The sequence below is a fragment of the Aethina tumida genome, chromosome 8 (genome assembly GCF_024364675.1).
Source record: "Aethina tumida isolate Nest 87 chromosome 8, icAetTumi1.1, whole genome shotgun sequence".
In the NCBI taxonomy this organism is placed as follows: Eukaryota; Metazoa; Arthropoda; class Insecta; order Coleoptera; family Nitidulidae; genus Aethina; species Aethina tumida.
In genome coordinates this window covers 2270187-2288323 of record NC_065442.1, presented here as the reverse complement: position 1 = coordinate 2288323, position 18137 = coordinate 2270187, and the positions used below count along the sequence as shown (strand labels likewise).

Genomic DNA, 18137 nt, shown 5'->3' with positions numbered 1-18137 from the left:
AGTATATAGGTGGCAGTTGTTATTTTAGGTAGTTAGGCAACAAAGATAATAATAATAAGCCGTATACAATTTTACGCATCGATTAGATCAGTGTTGAATTCAGTGGTTCGTGCTTTCATAGACATTACATTTAAGGTAATTACAAGTTTTAGATCCCTTACTTTAGAGTAATTACTTTATGGTTGCACATTTTTTATACCTCCAACGTTGCGGCCCTTAACGTTTTAATGCGTTCCTGATTTCAAGGTACGTAATTACAAGTATTTTTTTAAATGGGGTAGAAGATATTTAGAATTTTAATATTGTTAAAGATAAAAAGAAAAAGGTATAGGTATATTATTTTGCGTATTCACCGAGTACCTAAATAGGGTAGATCTAATCTTAAGGTACTGAGTACCAGGACCACGATAAGGTGGATCAATCCTGATTTTTATTTTGGGATAAAGGGGAAAATTTTATAAAAGACTAAAATCCCTCTCCGGATACCGATCCGGAGATCGTGATTAAATGTCAGACACAAAAAAACTCATGTAGTAAAGACAAGACGTATAAAGTACGAAAAGTTTGATCCATCTGAATCCTGAAAGACATCTTGAACAATAGAGACAGTAAGTCTCAGACGGGTCAAAAGCTTTTCAAACTGTTTCCGAGGCATACATAGGTTACCTGAACCAGAAAACGCAAGGAAGGCAAAGACATCAGCTCCCTGTCAAATGGTTCAGAAAGAACAAGACCAATCGAGAAAGATCGGAGATCTTCCTGAGAATGGATTGGTAGTGAGCCCCAGGACCACGACAAGGTGGATCCATCCTCGGGGAAGTGATGAGGTTATGGTGGAGTGATGTTGGTTCATAATTTATTTTTATGAACGACAGTACACCTCCCCATCGAACAAGGCAGGTAGACGATTTCCTACAAACTGAGAACATTACAAAAATGTATTAACCTTCTAATTTTCCTGACCTTAATCCTGTTGAGTATGTTTCGGATATGTTCAAGAGGAAAATAACTTTACAAGAGTTTCAAGTTAGCGGCGATTGATACATGGGACTAATTAGACCAAAATTACGTATCATCATAAATCAGCATGCTTGTATATATTGAAAACTTTTAACAGTACTTGATATACTCTAATATAATGATACTAATGATGGTGGTCAATAGCGGATACCCAGATGAGGCAGGTGAAGCAGGGTCTCACTTATGAATACATAAGTATAATTGTTTCAATGATAGGGGAGCTGAAACGTGCCACTAACCAATGAGAGATTCCTAATATCAACACCAACGAAGTTCTTGGACATTGGTGTTTGTTTTATTTCTGATAATACTCAGAACACCTAGTAAATATATTCAAATTAATTTGAATTTGAAATTATTCACGCCATTTTTGACAAATGTCAAATACACTAAAATATTAAGATGACTGAATAAATTAAACACTAAAATCAATTTTTCATTCAGTGTTGTCCCATTTTTAGTAGGAGGTTGGTACTTCTTGGGTGCTCTCTGTGACACACCATTTCAAACAACATATCAATTTTAGAAAACCAGTGTAACTTCGGGAACATTCGGCTGTTTCAATTTGGTTCTATTTACTTGTCCTCCCATGGGGCTACGTATCAACATCATCATCGGGCAGTACCGCTCCACAAGCCAGTGGTGGTGGGAAGCCAACGGATCTAACTGCAAGTCCAATCCTCACCCAGGAAGGTCCTTGGACCTTCCTCAGATTGGACTTGTTCTTCCGGACCCAGTTGACAGGGGGCTAAAATTAAAAAAAATTAATTTGTCACCAGTCTGAACCCCAAAACAGGCAAAGGTCGTGCCTTTTCCACGATGCCCAATGTCTATGATTGTCTGTTGCCCCTCCACATATCAATTTTACAAAACGAATGTAAGTTTGGTAACATTTGGTCCTGTTCACTAACTCCCTCCCCCTATGAGTACGATTCGATCTTTTTGTTTTCAACTGTTGAACAGATCAGACGTGTCTACAACGGTAAATAAATTTTTGTTATAAAAATTTATATTAATTATATTTCTTGTTAAATTTTTGCCATTGTAATTATATCAGAATTTGTTTTATTTGTTAAATGCCGAGTTTTTCTCTTTTTCTCTTTCTTTAATTATGAATTTTTCTGATCATTTTTAATATTATGTCAAATTTGCACGTCTTTGTTAATTTTGTCCGCCATGTTGTTTCTTTTGTCAGAAACAATGTGAACTAAAACCATTTTTCTGTGTGTTGTGTTTTTAGTCATATAATTATTTTATTAATTTATTTATGGTATTGTGTCATAATTTTAGTTGACTATTTTTAAATTATTATGTGAAATCATCTGTTGTTCAGACTTATATCGTTTCTTATTCGATGAACAATAATTAATTTTATTTAATTTGGTTAGTCAATATTAAGTCCTACTCAATCAGAATGATGTACTACTACATTTCGTAATTATTTTCGTATCACACACAACGAGGTTTCCTAATTATTTTAGTTGTTCTCGTGGCCATTTCTTCATCCATTTGTAAATTCTAAAGATAGGGTTGGTCATTACATTTAACCGTCCAGCTGCTACTCTTATTTCTCAGTATAGACTCCCCCCATTGCTCAAACAACGACCTGTCACATACCAAAATTTACATAAAATTTACCAACAAACCTCCGGTCGGAACGGGTCAACAAGTTCAGACAAGCCGAGCCTGCGATGCTCGTTCATTCATCTTTTGATTCATGTCACACTTACCAACAATTGAAAGGAAAGACGGAAGGGACTTTTTTTGATTTCTCGAAGCCTGCTAATTTTATTCCCCCACAATTTCAGATTTGACTGAGTCAATATGAGCGAGGACTGGGATGGCGACCCGCCTTCAGAGTTTCATCCTGTTGAAGGTGGCACAAGGTTTACTGGACCAACTTACGGTAATAAGCCGAAGGATGCTGATGATTCCAATATAAGGAACTTCAGGACTACACGGTCAGGAAAATCGCACCAAACTTACTATATCGAATTAATTCACCACTATTAACTACATTATGTTTCTTGTTATAGGTTCTTATTGTTCTGATATTATTTTTATTCATGTCCAAGTACTGTCTAGTACCACGCGCAGCTCATGCGCAGCTCACGCGCATTCCACCACTAGGCCCTCTCGTCGGGCGTTTCCCACCATTTCTCCCACCAACGATTGATTGATAGTTTGATTTGATTGATGGGGTATCTTTTATAATTCCACCGATCCGTTCTTCTTATCTTATCTTATCTTAATTCAAAATATTTTGTTACATTTTTACTTTTAAGTAATAATTATAAATAATTATAAATTAAGTACATTTGTGTTCAATATTCTGATTTACATTGAAATTCATAAATTATTTATAGGTTATTTTATTTAGTTAGTAACTTAGATAGTTGTTTTTTTTTCAAATATTTAGTTATGCCTAAAAGGAAGTGAAATCTCTCTAAAAACATGAGAAAGGCCAAAAGCCAAAGATTGCGACGTGAAAATGAATCTGAACAAGATAGGGAAAGTCGTCTTACAAATTGTAGATTACGGATGTCCATGTCTAGGTCGAATGAGAGTAGTTCTGAGAGGAATGAACGATTACAATTAGATAGAACGCGTCATTCATTGTTAAGGGCTCAAGAATCTTTGGAATCTCGAGATCACCGTCTAGAAAACGATCGTATTCAACACGCTATCGAACGAAGTCGCGAGTACAGCTAGTTTATAATAAAAAAATAAATACTAATATAAAATACTTTAATTAAATTGTAATTTGTAGATGACAAGTGGGGAAGTGGCGACAATAATAATAATGGAAATAGAGGAAATGTTGAAAGAAGTAGTAGCGGTAGAGACTTTAGAGGTAAACAAAATTATTACGTTATTAAAATTAAAAACACTTAAAATTAAAGTAAAGTAACCTATAGTATCATTGTACATTAATTGTTAATTTATGAAATAAACTTTAACTAAATTATAATTTTTAGATGTCAAATGGGAAAGTGGCGACAATAATTATGATAATAATGGATATAGACGAAATGTTGAATGGGGTACCAATGTCAAAGAGAGAAGAGGTAAACAAAATGATTATATTATTAAAATACATCTGACATGGTTTAAAACAAATTCTATAAATTAATTTGTGTTCAAAGTTGGAAGAGGACGACGAGGATTTGGTCGAGATGTTGACAGTCGTCACAAACCTAACAACATTAACAATAGATGGGGAGAAAATCACCAGGAAGGCGCATTAGGCGATAGAGGAGGTAAAATCGTTTTGATAATGTATTATGTTAACGTTTGTGGTGTTTTACAACGAATAATTATTCGATTTTCATTGGTTTTAGTGTCATGGAACATTATATATATAATTATTTTAGCGTAATACATAATTTTCACTTTACATTAATCAAGAAAAATATAAAATTTAAACATAGTATAAATAATATAATACAATAAAATCAATTGATTAATCATTTTTACTGTTATTTATTACTAATAAAACATAATAAAACCACAGAGAAAGTATATACATACATATTTAAGACCCAATGAATATTAAATTGAAATTATTACCCTTCAAACAAGTTTTACAAATATGAAAATAAATATAGTCATCCTTATATCTTTAATCATTCTTAATAATCCTTAAAAAAAAACTTAACAATAACAATGCTTTAACAGGCAATTTTACTGTTGTTAATTAACTATTTAAATAATACGTATTGTGCAACATCAAGTAAAAAATCAAATTAATAATGAATTACCTATTGTTTAGTTATTAGTTTGTTGATGTTGATGAATGATGAATTGTTAAGTATTATGGACTAATTCATTTTTTTGTATATGTAATATAACACATCGTTCAATAAGTCATTTTTATTCATCAATATAATCTCCTTTTAGAGTGATACAATCGTTCCAACTCCTTTCCAACATTTCTATACCATGCTTAAAAAAAGATTTATTTTTTGCTTCAAAATAGGATTCAGTTTCTGCAATTACCTCTTCATTCGAGCCAAATTTTTTTCCCTGGAGCATTTTTTTGAGATCAGCAAAGAGCCAGTAGTCGCTGGGGGGCTAAATCTGGCGAATACGGGGGGTGAGGAAACAAATCAAAGCCCAACTCGTTCAATTTTGTCTTTGTTTTCATGGACTTGTGGTTTGCTGTTTTGTTCCACTGAAAGCAATTGCGGCACCCACTTGGAAGAAACATTTTTTTATGCTCAATTTTTCATGAAGGATTATAAATACGTTTCCAGCTGATATCTGTGTCATTTCTGCAATCTCACGAACCTTCACTTTGCGATTTTTTATTATGATTTTTAACACTTCACTCAGATTTTCCGGTGTAACGGCTTCCAATGGCCTACCCCAACGTTTCGCATTTTTTGTGTCCGTACGACCACGTTTAAACTCAGCATACCACCGACAAATAGTTGGTTTGGATGGAGAGGAGTCCGGGTAATGTTTTTCAAGCCATTGCTGGGCTTCTACGGTGTTTTTACCCATTAGAAAACAATGTTTTATCAACATGCGAAACTAGCTTTTCTCCATTTTTCAAACAAATTACAAAGTGACTTTACTCTAACGTCGATAACTCTGCTGTTTGTGGTCAGATCGACGTGAAATTTTTACACGTTTCATGTAAAGGTTTGTACTCTAGAGAAACGTGGCCAGTTTGGTACTACTAGGACCATTTCTGGGTTAGTCTCAGGACTTATTGAATGATGTGTTATATCTAATATATGAAATATATTTCATATTTGGTTTTAAAATAGCCAAAGTAGTAAAAGTTTTTTTTGCTGTTTGAAATAAATCAGTATTACTTTTTCCTCCTGTACTATTTGTGTATTAGTATTAGGAAAAAGTTTAACTACTTATTACACCGTCCATAAATTCATTAATATAATTCTCTTACTTTCTATTAAAGAAAATAATTAATGAATGATTAAACATTACTTGAATATACATTAATAAAAATATAAAAGTTATAGTATTTTTAAAGATAATTATTAGCATTAGTAGTTTAGTGAAATATTTCATGACCTGAAATTTTAAGCTTCTAATGGTTCGATATTTGTAATATTTATTTATGTCACATTTTTTGATTATAAATTAATATATAAACGATATTTATATTAGTAAGAATAATAAAATGTTAAAAATAATAGCAAATATAAATTACGCAAATTACGTATTAATAAATTTGATCTGATGAGGAAAAATATATAATGAACAAATGTAACTTATCTAATTGTATTGAAGAAAAAGTTGATGAGTTATACTAAATTGTAATTTGCAGATGACATGTGGGAAAATGGCGACAATAATAAAGGAAATAGAGGAAATGTTGAAAGGAATAGCAGCGGTACAGACAGAAGAGGTAAACAAACATATTACATTATTAAAATCATCTGACATTAATTAAAACAAATTCTATAAATTAATTTGTTTTCAAAGTAGGAAGAGGACGATGTTTTGGTCGAGATGTTGACAGTCACCAAAAATTTAATAACAGTAACAAAGGATGGGGAGAAAATGACCAAGAAGGCGAAAGAGGCGAAAGAGAAGGTAAAATAGTTTTGATAACGTATTAAGATAACGTTTGTGGTGTTACTTTACAATGAATCATTATTCAATTTTAATGAATGGTTTTATGGAACCGAAGAAAAATATAAATATAACTAATTATTTTAACATTAATGCATAAGTAACTTAAATAATTTTCACTTTGCATCAATTTTGAAAAATATGAAATTTAAACATTTACGATAGAAAAATAATACATTGCAATAAAATCAATTATTTTATCATTTTTACTATTACTTATTACTAATTAAACACAATAAAACTACAGAGAAAAGATATACATAAATATTCAAGGTCTAATAAAAATTAAATTGAAATTATTCATTACTTTTTGAAGTCTTACACATATAAAAATAAATATAATTATTCTCACAGAACACCCAAGGAGTACCAACCTCTTACTAAAAATGAGAAATATCCTTTTTAGTTTTCTGCATTTGACATTTGACAAAATTGCCGGAATAGTTTCAAATTCAAATTAATTGGTATATTATAGGGTGAATTGTGAAAAATAAAACAAGCTATGGAATTAAAACATTTTTATTACAAATTATTTATTGTTATATAATGTAATATAAATGTTTTATAAAAAATACATCAGTCTTATGTATACTACATATTATATATAAAAAAAATAAATAAATAACTTTAAATACAACACAATAAATTTTTTCAACAACAATAACAAACAACATAAAAATAAATAATTCGAATTATAATTCAAATTAGACAATAAATTTTCAAAAACATTACAATTAAGATTTCTGGAAGTGGAAGGAATATGAGAATGAAAAAGTAATGGTGGCAAAGGAACTGTTTTAGGTTTAAGGCGACGAATTTTTTTTGTTATAGTGAAATCTGATGGAGAGAAATGGTCTTCACAGACATGACATGTCATGATAGAAGGATTAATATTACAAATTGATAAATTGAACGCCATACTAAATTTAATTTAGAATTGGAAGGTGGCTTAAAAATCGAATTATTTTTAAAATTAGGATTATTTTGACACAGTAACCAGACAGAGATTGAGGCTGAGAACTCATGGCTGAATTTTATAAAATTTTAAAATAAAATCACAGAAAAAAATTCTATATTTTAATAAAACTACCTAATTCAAATTGATCGAACCTTCCCAATCTAGTTGGAACCTAGAATACCCATTTTTAATAATATATATATATATATATATATATATATATATATATATATATATATATATATTGAATTACAATTCAATTAGTTCCATTCCATCCTCCCGACATCTTCGGATAGAAGCCCGCGCCATATTTAAATGCTGCATTGCTATTGGTCAAAAAATTAACGAACAAATGTAGTTAAATAGACATTATCAATTGTCATACCAACATTATAAACAACATATCAAATTTAGAAAACGAGTGTAACTTCGGGAACATTCGGCTGTTTCCTTTCCATCCTATTCACTTGCCCCCCCCCATGATTATCCTTATATCTTCAAACATTCTTAAGAATCCTTAGAATAAATTTGAAACAAAAAGAATGTTTTAATGGGTAATTTTACTATTTTTAAAAATTTAAGTAATATGTATTGCCAATATCAAGGATAAAATTTTGTTTGTTTTCTATTGTTTGTTTTAAACCCAAAATAGTTTTGAAATATATTTCATTTTTGGTTTCAAATTAACCTAAGTAATAGTACATTAACTAAATTGTAATTTCAAGATGACAACTGGGAAAGTGGAGACAACTATAAGAGAAATAGGGATACCACTGAATGGGGAAACAGTGGCAAAGGCACAGGAAGTAAATAAAATTATTAATTGTTTAAAACAAATTCTATAAATAAAGCTGTTTTTATAGACCGAAGGCGCCGTGGTTATAGTCGAGGCGGTGTGAACAGATTTAATAATGATGAAACGTGGGATGAAAATGGCGAGGAAGGCGCAAGAGGCAGTACAGGAGGTAAAATAGTTTTTTTTCTGTACAATTTGTGTCCATAAAGTCAATACTGTAATTCTCATATTTTCTATTAGTGAAAATAATTAAAACTAAAAATAAACAAAATAAAAATTAATAAGGTTACCTACACTGTCAGTAATATTCATTTGGGACAGTGGTCACCAAACATTAATATTTTCTTTTAGCAACATGATTTTATTTTTCCAAAACTTTAATAGGTCACAACAATCAAACCCGAAGTGGCAGCGGAGTGGACGACAGCTGGGGTGAAAGAAGCGACGGTGCTTGGGGTGAAGATGATAGGGGAAGGCGTTGTCGCGACATGGGTGACTCCAACAGAAGAGGTCGCACTGATATTGACACAAATGATGTCGGTCCGGAGAAACCACGGGAGATTTATGTGCCCCTAGAACGGGTCGGAGAGGATGATCTCTTCACAACCACCATCACTTCGGGTAAATAAAGTCAAATTAATTTTAATTACATTGTGGCATGTGACATTTTTCTAGGTGTGAATTTTATTAAACTGACTGACGTTGAAGTAAATGTGTCGGGACAGAATGTGCCCAGGCCGATTGCTTCATTTGAAGCATCCCAACTTAGACAACTGTTATGTGATAACGTGAAAAGGTCTGGTTACACCACACCAACGCCTATACAAAAACATGCAATACCCATAATTGCAAACGGGAGAGATTTGTTGGGCTGTGCCCAAACTGGCTCAGGAAAAACCGCCGCGTTTCTACTTCCCATAATTAACAAACTAATGGAATATCAATCTCCACCTATCACTGAAAATGGCACAGCACATCCCATTGTGGTAATTATCTCTCCAACCAGAGAACTTGCCATACAAATTTACGAACAAGCCCGAAAATTTGCTTACCACACAATTGTTAAGGTCGTAATGTGCTATGGCGGCACATCAGTATTTCATCAGACTAGTCAAGTTTCTCGAGGTTGCCACATTCTGGTGACAACTCCTGGTCGTCTGATTGATTTTCTTTCGCGTAACACCATCTCTTTTGCTTCTTGCAATTGTTTTGTTCTGGATGAGGCGGATCGCATGCTAGATATGGGATTTATTTCAGCAGTTGAGCAGATGCTTGGCCACGAGACTATGCCAGCTACGGTAAAATACTGTTAGCTTTCTCCATCATTGGTTTAATTGAAATTGATTCTAGGGTGTAAGACAGACGTTGATGTTTTCCGCTACGTTTCCTGAAGAGGTTCAAGTTTTGGCAGGAAAATTTTTATACAATTATATATTTGTGGCTGTTGGCATCGTGGGGAGTGCCTCAAGTGATGTGGAACAGTACTTCCACATGGTATCAAAGTACAACAAGAGAGAAATGTTGATAGAAATGCTTCAAAAATGTGAGTTACGTGTACTTAATTTTCTATCTTAGTCAACTCATTACTTATTTGGACAGAGTTAAAGTAATATATTATATACTGTTATTATACTTTTTTATCAGAAATTAGTTACAGTTAAATAATTATTTTTAGTCAAAAGACCAAACCTTAACAAATCTGTTTTAGTACCACAGTGTGTTGCTAATTAATTTATAAATGGTAAAAATCTTGTGTTGATTTCAAAATTAGAAAGGCTTAACATGTATTATTAGTTTCAATATTCAAAATTATTTACTCTCATTAAAAGAAAATTTTATATAATATTTGTGCCAAAGAAAAATATGTGTCCAAAAGAAAAAGATAATTGTCACCACTGTCTCTTAAATTACAATGTCGTCATTAAAATTCTCCTAGACAGTCCCGATATGTGAGTCGCTATAGGTTCCTTTTTCAAAGTTCCTTTTAACTTCTTCTTTGTTTACCAATAACCCCTTTACCTGTCTCCATGCTACAGACTAGAACTACAAAAATAATAAAAATTATATTTTTTGTATGAATTTACCTTTCTTCAAATATCAATATTTGTATTTTTATCATTTGAGAGGTACTAGAATTGGAATGAAAAATAGGAACTGTAGAAACATTTGAAATTGGGAGAGTATCAGAACTTTTTAACAAAACATTGGAATGGATCATGTTTTTTATTTATTATATTATTTAAATTATTAAATTCCGAAGGGCAAAAACTAAAACTAGGAATTTTGGTTACTTGAACATTATTAATACTAATAGAAGCAGAAAGAACTGTAGAAATTTCTTGAACAAGTGGAACAGAAAAAAGACTTATTCTTAAAATTCAAATTTTTAACATTAATAAGATATTTGTTAGAACATTTAGAATAACTATAATGTTTACTATTATAGCCAAAAACTAGAAATTGCTGAGAAAAATCCATTACAAAATTTATTATATTATATTATAATATATATACCTGAAAGTGTTTTTTACACTGGGGATCTTTAAAGACACATCTCTTCAAGAGGTCATCCAACCTAAAACCGTAATATAATTATTACAACTGCTGTATAAGAACTTTATGAAATTTGGCAAAAATAATAATTAACTAGCAAAAATAAAATGAATTAAGAAAAATTTTACATTAAATTCAATGATTGAACAATTTAAATAAACAAAATTCTAACACGCTATGAAAAATCATATACAATAACAAATACAAACAATTAAATTATGTATACTGGTATATAAAAAGATTCTTACCAGAAATATACTTTCTTAAAGTACTAACATTCCTCGACCACGCACTCTTCTCTAACATAAAAACTACTGAATTTTCGCCATTCTAAATTCTAGTAAATTATTTCCTCTAACTAAAATCACTAAATATTCCCTATACATCTTGGAAATTTTTGGGGAATTTCCATTACCAATTTATAAAATTAAACATTAAAATTCCCTACAACCCCAGACATAAAGGTCGTGCCTTTTCGACGATTCCGAACGTCAATCATCAACATTACTGGGCACGATCTCGGGATGCAGCGATGTTGCTATTTTGAACGCGGTGTTGCCAATTCTCATAGACTACAGATATCTTTTTTATCCATCTGTCATTTTCTATTTAAAATTTATATTAAATGGTTATATATATTTGGTTTTTCTGATATATATATATATATATATATATATATATATATATATATATATATATATATATATATATATATATTGTATAATTTTATTATATATTCATGATAAAAACAATCAAATTAAAATTATATACAGTGCCAAAATTGCTCTTCGTGACTGGATATTGTAAGAGATGGATGCACGACAAGAAAAATTTTGCCCGGTAGTAGGAATCCCCACTCTCAGAGACGATGCGCCGTGCTAGTGCGCGCTTGCGCACAGTGTAAATTAATCTTTGCGAATGCATTTAGTAACTCTCCATATGCGTAGGTTAAGTATATCAAAACCAAATAATCCCCTCCAGACAGTCCGGCCCGCTCACATAATTGCATGTATATCTTTCTTTTTTGTTTACAAAGGGGTATTGATGTTCCGTCTCAATACGCGAGTAGACACGTTCATCATTTTTGATACTGTATAAATATAATATAATATAAATTTTATAATAATATATATCATAATAATCATCATATCACTTCGACACTCATCCAAACTAAAACTATAATATAATAATTATAACCAATATAACTACTGTAAAAGTAACTTTCTGTATTTTGCAATAACTAAGCAGGAAGCATGAAATGAATTAATGCAAATCAATCTGTACTTCAAATTCAATTGATGAAAACAAACGAACATATTAACTTTACGGTTTATAAAATAATATAAAATAACAAACACAAACAATTAAATTAGGTAAGTTGGTGATTTCTTGCCAGAAATATATTTTCTTAAAGCAAAAACATCATCTCACCGTCTTCTATAACCTAAAATCTTCCAAGTTATAGCGTCTGTTTTTTATGTGCTGGACTAGTAAAACTGCCAAGTTTGTGATTTTTCTGTTTATTTTGCTCGGAGCATCTGAACGTTGTGTGTTGCTCTCGAGCTGACTTAAAAGTAAGTAAAAAGGAGGGGGTTGCGCATTAGATGTTGCCAATGTTGACAAATGCTCTAACATGCCGCCCGCCTTGAAAATACAATTTTCAATAGACAAATAATATAATTAATACATTGGAAATCAGAATAGGAGTCATAATAGAAAAGTCAATCACAAGGCAGCGCACACACTTTCGAAATTGCTCGTTTTAGCACACCGGTTCTGCCTTTTACACTCACTACACGCACTTCTCCATCTTCACCAGGATGTAACTCAAGAATGCGTCCCATACGCCACTGTAGAGGGGGCAGTTGATCGTCCTTAATGATGACTAGATGTCCTGGTTTGAGGATGTGTTTACCCGCTTGTTTCCATTTCAACCTGGCTTGGAGTTCGGACACGTACTCTTTTTGCCAACGTTGCCAAAAGTGGTGTTTCAGTTGATCCAGTCGCTGGTAATTATTGAGTCGGTTGACAGGAATGTGGGAAAGGACAGGTTCGGGAATTGAAGTTAAACATTTGCCAATTAGAAAATGACCCGGCGTTAGCGGAGATAAATCATCTGGATTTGTTGATAATGGACTTATTGAACGCGAGTTTAAAACTGCTTCAATCTGTGACATTACCGTATAAAACTCTTCAAACGTAAACTTATCATTGCCTAATATTCGCCTCAAGTGATGAATCTCCGGTACAGTTTGACCAATACCAGAAATTTTAATATTGGTTTTATGTTTATCTAAGTTTAACCTTTTAACAGCCCTTTCAGTCACAAATGAACTTTGGGATCCGTTGTCAAGTAATGCACGTAGAACTTGGTTGTTGCCTTGTGCATCAGTTACATGAATTAAAACCGTGGATAAGTAGACTTGCTTGTGTTCATTTGCCACTGAATGATTAGAAATGGTAACTGGCACTTCAGTATTAGTGACAGTTTCACTGGTAACATGTGTCTCAATATGTAACAAGGTATTGTGCCTTTTGCCACATTTTCGACAACTACGTGAATGGCATGTTTTTGTGTTGTGTCCCTGTCTTAAGCAGTTTAGACACAGCTTGAGCCTTTTAGTTTCTGCAATACGGTCATTTATTGAAAGCCCCTTAAAATTGGTACAGTTGTAAATTGCATGATCCTTTTTACAATAATAACAACTGACCTTGGCAGACTCAGTGGTTATATAAGCGTGTGATTTGAATGGTTTGTTCTTTGGCTTTGTAGATCTTTCGTGATCAAGTTTTTCTAAAAGCTCACAACGCCCTTTTAGAAATTTATACATATCCGCCATGTTTGGAATTTGTGCCTTGTTAACGATCTCCCATTCGCGTCGGGTAATATCGTCCATTTTGGTTGCGATTATATAGATTATAAGCGTATCCCACGTATCTGTAGATTCGCCTAAAAATTTTAAAGCACGCAAGTTTTTTGTCACAGAATCGTAAAGATCTCGCAATAGAATATGAGATTCTTTTGTAATATTTGGATGATCGAAAATGGCTTTAATATGATTGTGAATTATTAGGGATTTGTTTTCAAACCTTCCAACAATTGCCAAGTAATATCATAATTATATGCGGTAATTTCAATGGACTCGATTATATGAGCAGCATCCCCTTGAAGACACGAGCGCAAATAATAAAGTTTTTGAACGTCGGACAAAGATTGATTTGCATGTATCAATGACTTAAATGCATCGCGAAATTCTAGCCAACCGTCATAGTGGCCCTTAAAACAAGGTAGACTTATTGAAGGCAATTTTATACCTGTAATTGGATTGCTCGCGACTGTATCTGATGATGACCTATTCGATTGTGTTTGATTATTTATGGGATAATCGTTGATTAATCTAGTAATTTTTGTTGTAACGTCATAGAATGAATCTTCAAACTCCGCCAATTCAGAACTATCCTCATTATCTTCGAGGTAGTTTATTTCTATGCAAATGAAAGAAAATTCATCTAATATACACGAATGTTTTTCCAAACGAATTCTTAATTGTGCTATTAATTCGTCATTAATGTTTGGGGTGTCTATAGAGTTTATGTAATTTTGCAACCTGGTCAGCTTGCCTTTTATTGTACGACGTTTACATTGTAGTTTCTTAATGCTTTCAGTAGACATTGTGATCGTTTTGTTTTTCAAATGTGATTTTTTATATTGGCAAATGTGCATGCAGGTAGTAGATGGGAAACAAACTTACCGAGTCAAGTGGTTGTAGACACGTGTTACGCAGGCCTTTCGACTTGAAACCAATGGTTGTGGACACGTGCAATGCAGGCCCTTTTGACTTGAAACCCTGGTATGTTTTTGAAATGACCTTGATGTTGCTATGATTGTTGATTAGACTTCCCTTTGCTGGAATTCTTCTGGAATCGATGCAAAATCCAAACTTGACTTGCCTGCACTGGTTATTTCAACTGAAACCGTTGCCAATTGAACACTAATTGCTGTTTTCGGTACGACGGAACTTATCGCCAACGTATTCTTCTGTGTGTTGAACAGGTGTTTTCCTTCGCCCTTGCTTCTTGATGATCTTGTACACGTAGATCCGACTCGAAGGACCAATGTTTTGTATGTGCTGGACTAGTAAAACTGCCAAGTTTGTGATTTTTCTGTTTATTTTGCTCGGAGCATCTGAACGTTGTGTGTTGCTCTCGAGCTGACTTAAAAGTAAGTAATAAGGAGGGGGTTGCGCATTAGACGTTGCCAATGTTGACAAATGCTCTAACAGCGTCCATGACACATTATTCTGAAATCTAGTAAATTATTTTCTCTAACTAAAGTCACTAGATATTCCCTGCTCATCTCGACAATTTTGGGGATTTTCTATTACCAATTTATAAAATCAAATATTAAAATCCCTAACTCATCCCGAGATAAAAAGTTCGTGCTTTTCCGGCGATTCCTAACGTCTATGTTTGACATTTGACAAAATTGGCGGGAATAGTTTTAAATTCAAATTAATTGGTATATTACAGGGTGAATTGTGAGAAATAAAACAAGCTATGGAATTGAAACATTTTTATTACAAATTATTTATTGTACATTATAAAAAATACATCTGTATACTACATATTATATATAACAAAAATAAATAAATAAATAAATAAATAAATAGAAAATACAACACAATAAATTTCTTCAACAACAATAACAAACGACATAAAAATAAATAATTCGAATTAGAATTCAAATTAGACAATAAACTTCCAAAAACATTAAAGTTAAGATGCCTGGAAATGGAAGGAATATGAGAATGAAAAAGTAATGATGACAAAGGAACTGTTTTAGGTTTAAGGCGACGAATTTTTCTTGTTATAGTGAAGTCTGATGGAGAGAAATTGTCTTCGCAGACATAACATGTGTTGATAGAAGGATTAATATTACAAATTGACAAATTGAACGCCATAATAAATTTAATTTAAAATCAGGTGGCTTAAAAAACGATTTATTTTTAAAATTAGGATTATGAACATCACTATAATATGTATTGAAACATAATACGAACACATTTTGACACACTAACCAGGGATTGAGGTTGAGAACTCATGGCTGAATTTTATAAAATTATAAAATAAAATCACATAAAAAAAAACTATATTTTAATAAAACTACCTAATTACCATTGATCGAACCTTCCCAATCTAGTTGGAACCTAGAATACTCACTTTTAATTATATATATAAAGTATGATTTTATTTATTAAAAAATAAAAGAAATAAGTTACCTAAAACAAAAATTTTAAACTATTCTAACAAATCTAGTTAAATAGCCATTTCCAATTGTCATACCACATCATAAAAAACATCAATTTTAGAAAACGAGTGTATCTTCGGGTACATTCAGCTGTTTCCATTCGATTCTACTCACTTGCCCCCCTTGGTTGCAGCCAAAGGCAAAGAAAAAACCATCGTATTTGTGGAAACGAAGCGCAACACAGACTTCCTAGCCGCCTTGTTAAGCGAAAGCGACATACAATCGACCAGCATCCACGGCGACCGACTTCAACGAGAGCGCGAGCAGGCCTTGTGGGACTTCAAAAAGGGCACAAGAAATATTTTAGTTGCGACCGCCGTTGCGGCCCGAGGTCTCGACATCGAAGGTATCCAGCACGTGATAAATTACGACTTGCCGAAGAGCATAGACGAATATGTTCACCGCATCGGTAGGACGGGCCGTGTTGGGAACTGCGGCAAAGCCACCAGTTTCTACGATCCGGACGTCGATTCAGGCCTGGCCAGGCCACTGACGAAGATTCTGGAACAGGCCGGGATCATCGTTCCGGAGTTTCTGCGCAAGGCCGGATATGGCGGCAGATCGTCGGATGGATTTAGCGGCAGGGATGTCAGAGGCAACGATTATGGTACTGACGTTAAAGCTGCATTTGATCCATGTGCCGATGAATGGTAATGTTTTATTAATTTTTTACATAGCACCTTTGTGTAAGCGTTTTGCTATAAAAATAAAATTGTGTTAAGTATTATAATTTTGTAAATTGTGAAAACTGAAAACTTTGTAAGACGTGTATTTCCCTTTGTTCAAAATAAAAACTACTCTTTAATTTGAAATTTATTTTTGTCTTAATTCTATTATCCATATGATTAGAATTTTAAGTGAAATTTAGAACAGATGTGAACATAAATTAAATACTAGAAGTAAAGGTTTAATTTTGACCTTCAACATATCATACAACCTTTTACTAATGGTCACTTATTCCACTTATAAATTACACAATTCAGTACTATCTTCCAGAAAATCCCTGAGTACGATACAGTTCTGGATCTGAACATTAAAATTATTTATTCAATTAATAAAGACAATTATTATTATTACTTTTCTAATTTATTTTGTTCAAAATTCCAGGTTTTTATTGAGTCATCAACTTTGTTATTTTTAGTGCCCGTTAATTTTTTTAATTTTTAAATTGTATATGTAATTGTAAATAAAATATCTAAAAGAAAAAAAGTTTTTATTAATATATTTATTTTCAAAAAATTTTGACACATCGATGATGTAACTAAAATATTTGTACCACTAATTTTGATGCTGAAAGTTATTTTTCAAAGTGTAACGGGTTACCGATGATAATTCAATCGGTATAACCAAAGTCTTTTTGAAAGACTCGTTACAACAGGTTAAAGGGAGAGATTTAACTTTTACACAAGATATTGATGAGGCTAGACTATACAATTCTTACTCTATAATTAATTTCAATATCACTAACCTTTGTTTTTGTTGAACAGATCTTCTTCAACTAAGGTAATGTATTACACTCAATACTCACACCTTTCACCAAACCGAAATATTAGATAATTTATACTCACTGTTTTATTGTTTTTTAATTTATAGTTCGGAATTAATTAAAACTCAATTTTAAACAACCTAACTATATTAACAAATAAATATAAGAAAAACAAAAAAAAACAAAAGAGATATAAATATAAAAATTGAATGATTTAAATATGTTTAAATACTTGGCAAAAAGGTAGAACTTAACGAATATTAAAACCATTGATTTGACAAACATTAAGTAAAATTAACACTTGAAAAATTCGGATAAAATCTTCCGAAATAAATGAATCCCAGAGTTTTATAAACTCGGATTCTAGGAAGGGGGTGAAGTAGGTGGTGACTTAAGACCCTTAAGAATC

The 18137-nt window shown here is 32.3% G+C and overlaps 1 protein-coding gene across 2 annotated transcripts; it reads left to right on the top strand.

Annotated features, from left to right (window-relative positions):
- The first annotated feature begins 6 nt into the window (after positions 1-6).
- LOC109608256 (ATP-dependent RNA helicase vasa-like) lies at positions 7-17054 on the top strand. 2 transcript variants are annotated; one of them, XM_049970307.1, is made up of 13 exons: positions 7-135; positions 2829-2926; positions 3791-3874; positions 3999-4088; positions 4167-4280; positions 6320-6400; positions 6481-6588; positions 8311-8391; positions 8449-8550; positions 8766-9002; positions 9057-9679; positions 9732-9924; positions 16376-17054. In XM_049970307.1, exons 2-13 carry the CDS (start codon positions 2845-2847, stop codon positions 16894-16896), a joined length of 2316 nt encoding a protein of 771 aa, XP_049826264.1. In that variant the 5' UTR covers positions 7-135; positions 2829-2844; the 3' UTR covers positions 16897-17054. The 2 variants fall into 2 exon arrangements, with proteins under 2 accessions (XP_049826264.1, XP_049826263.1); XM_049970306.1 differs by having other exon boundaries at positions 6478-6588.
- Positions 17055-18137: the final 1083 nt, after the last annotated feature.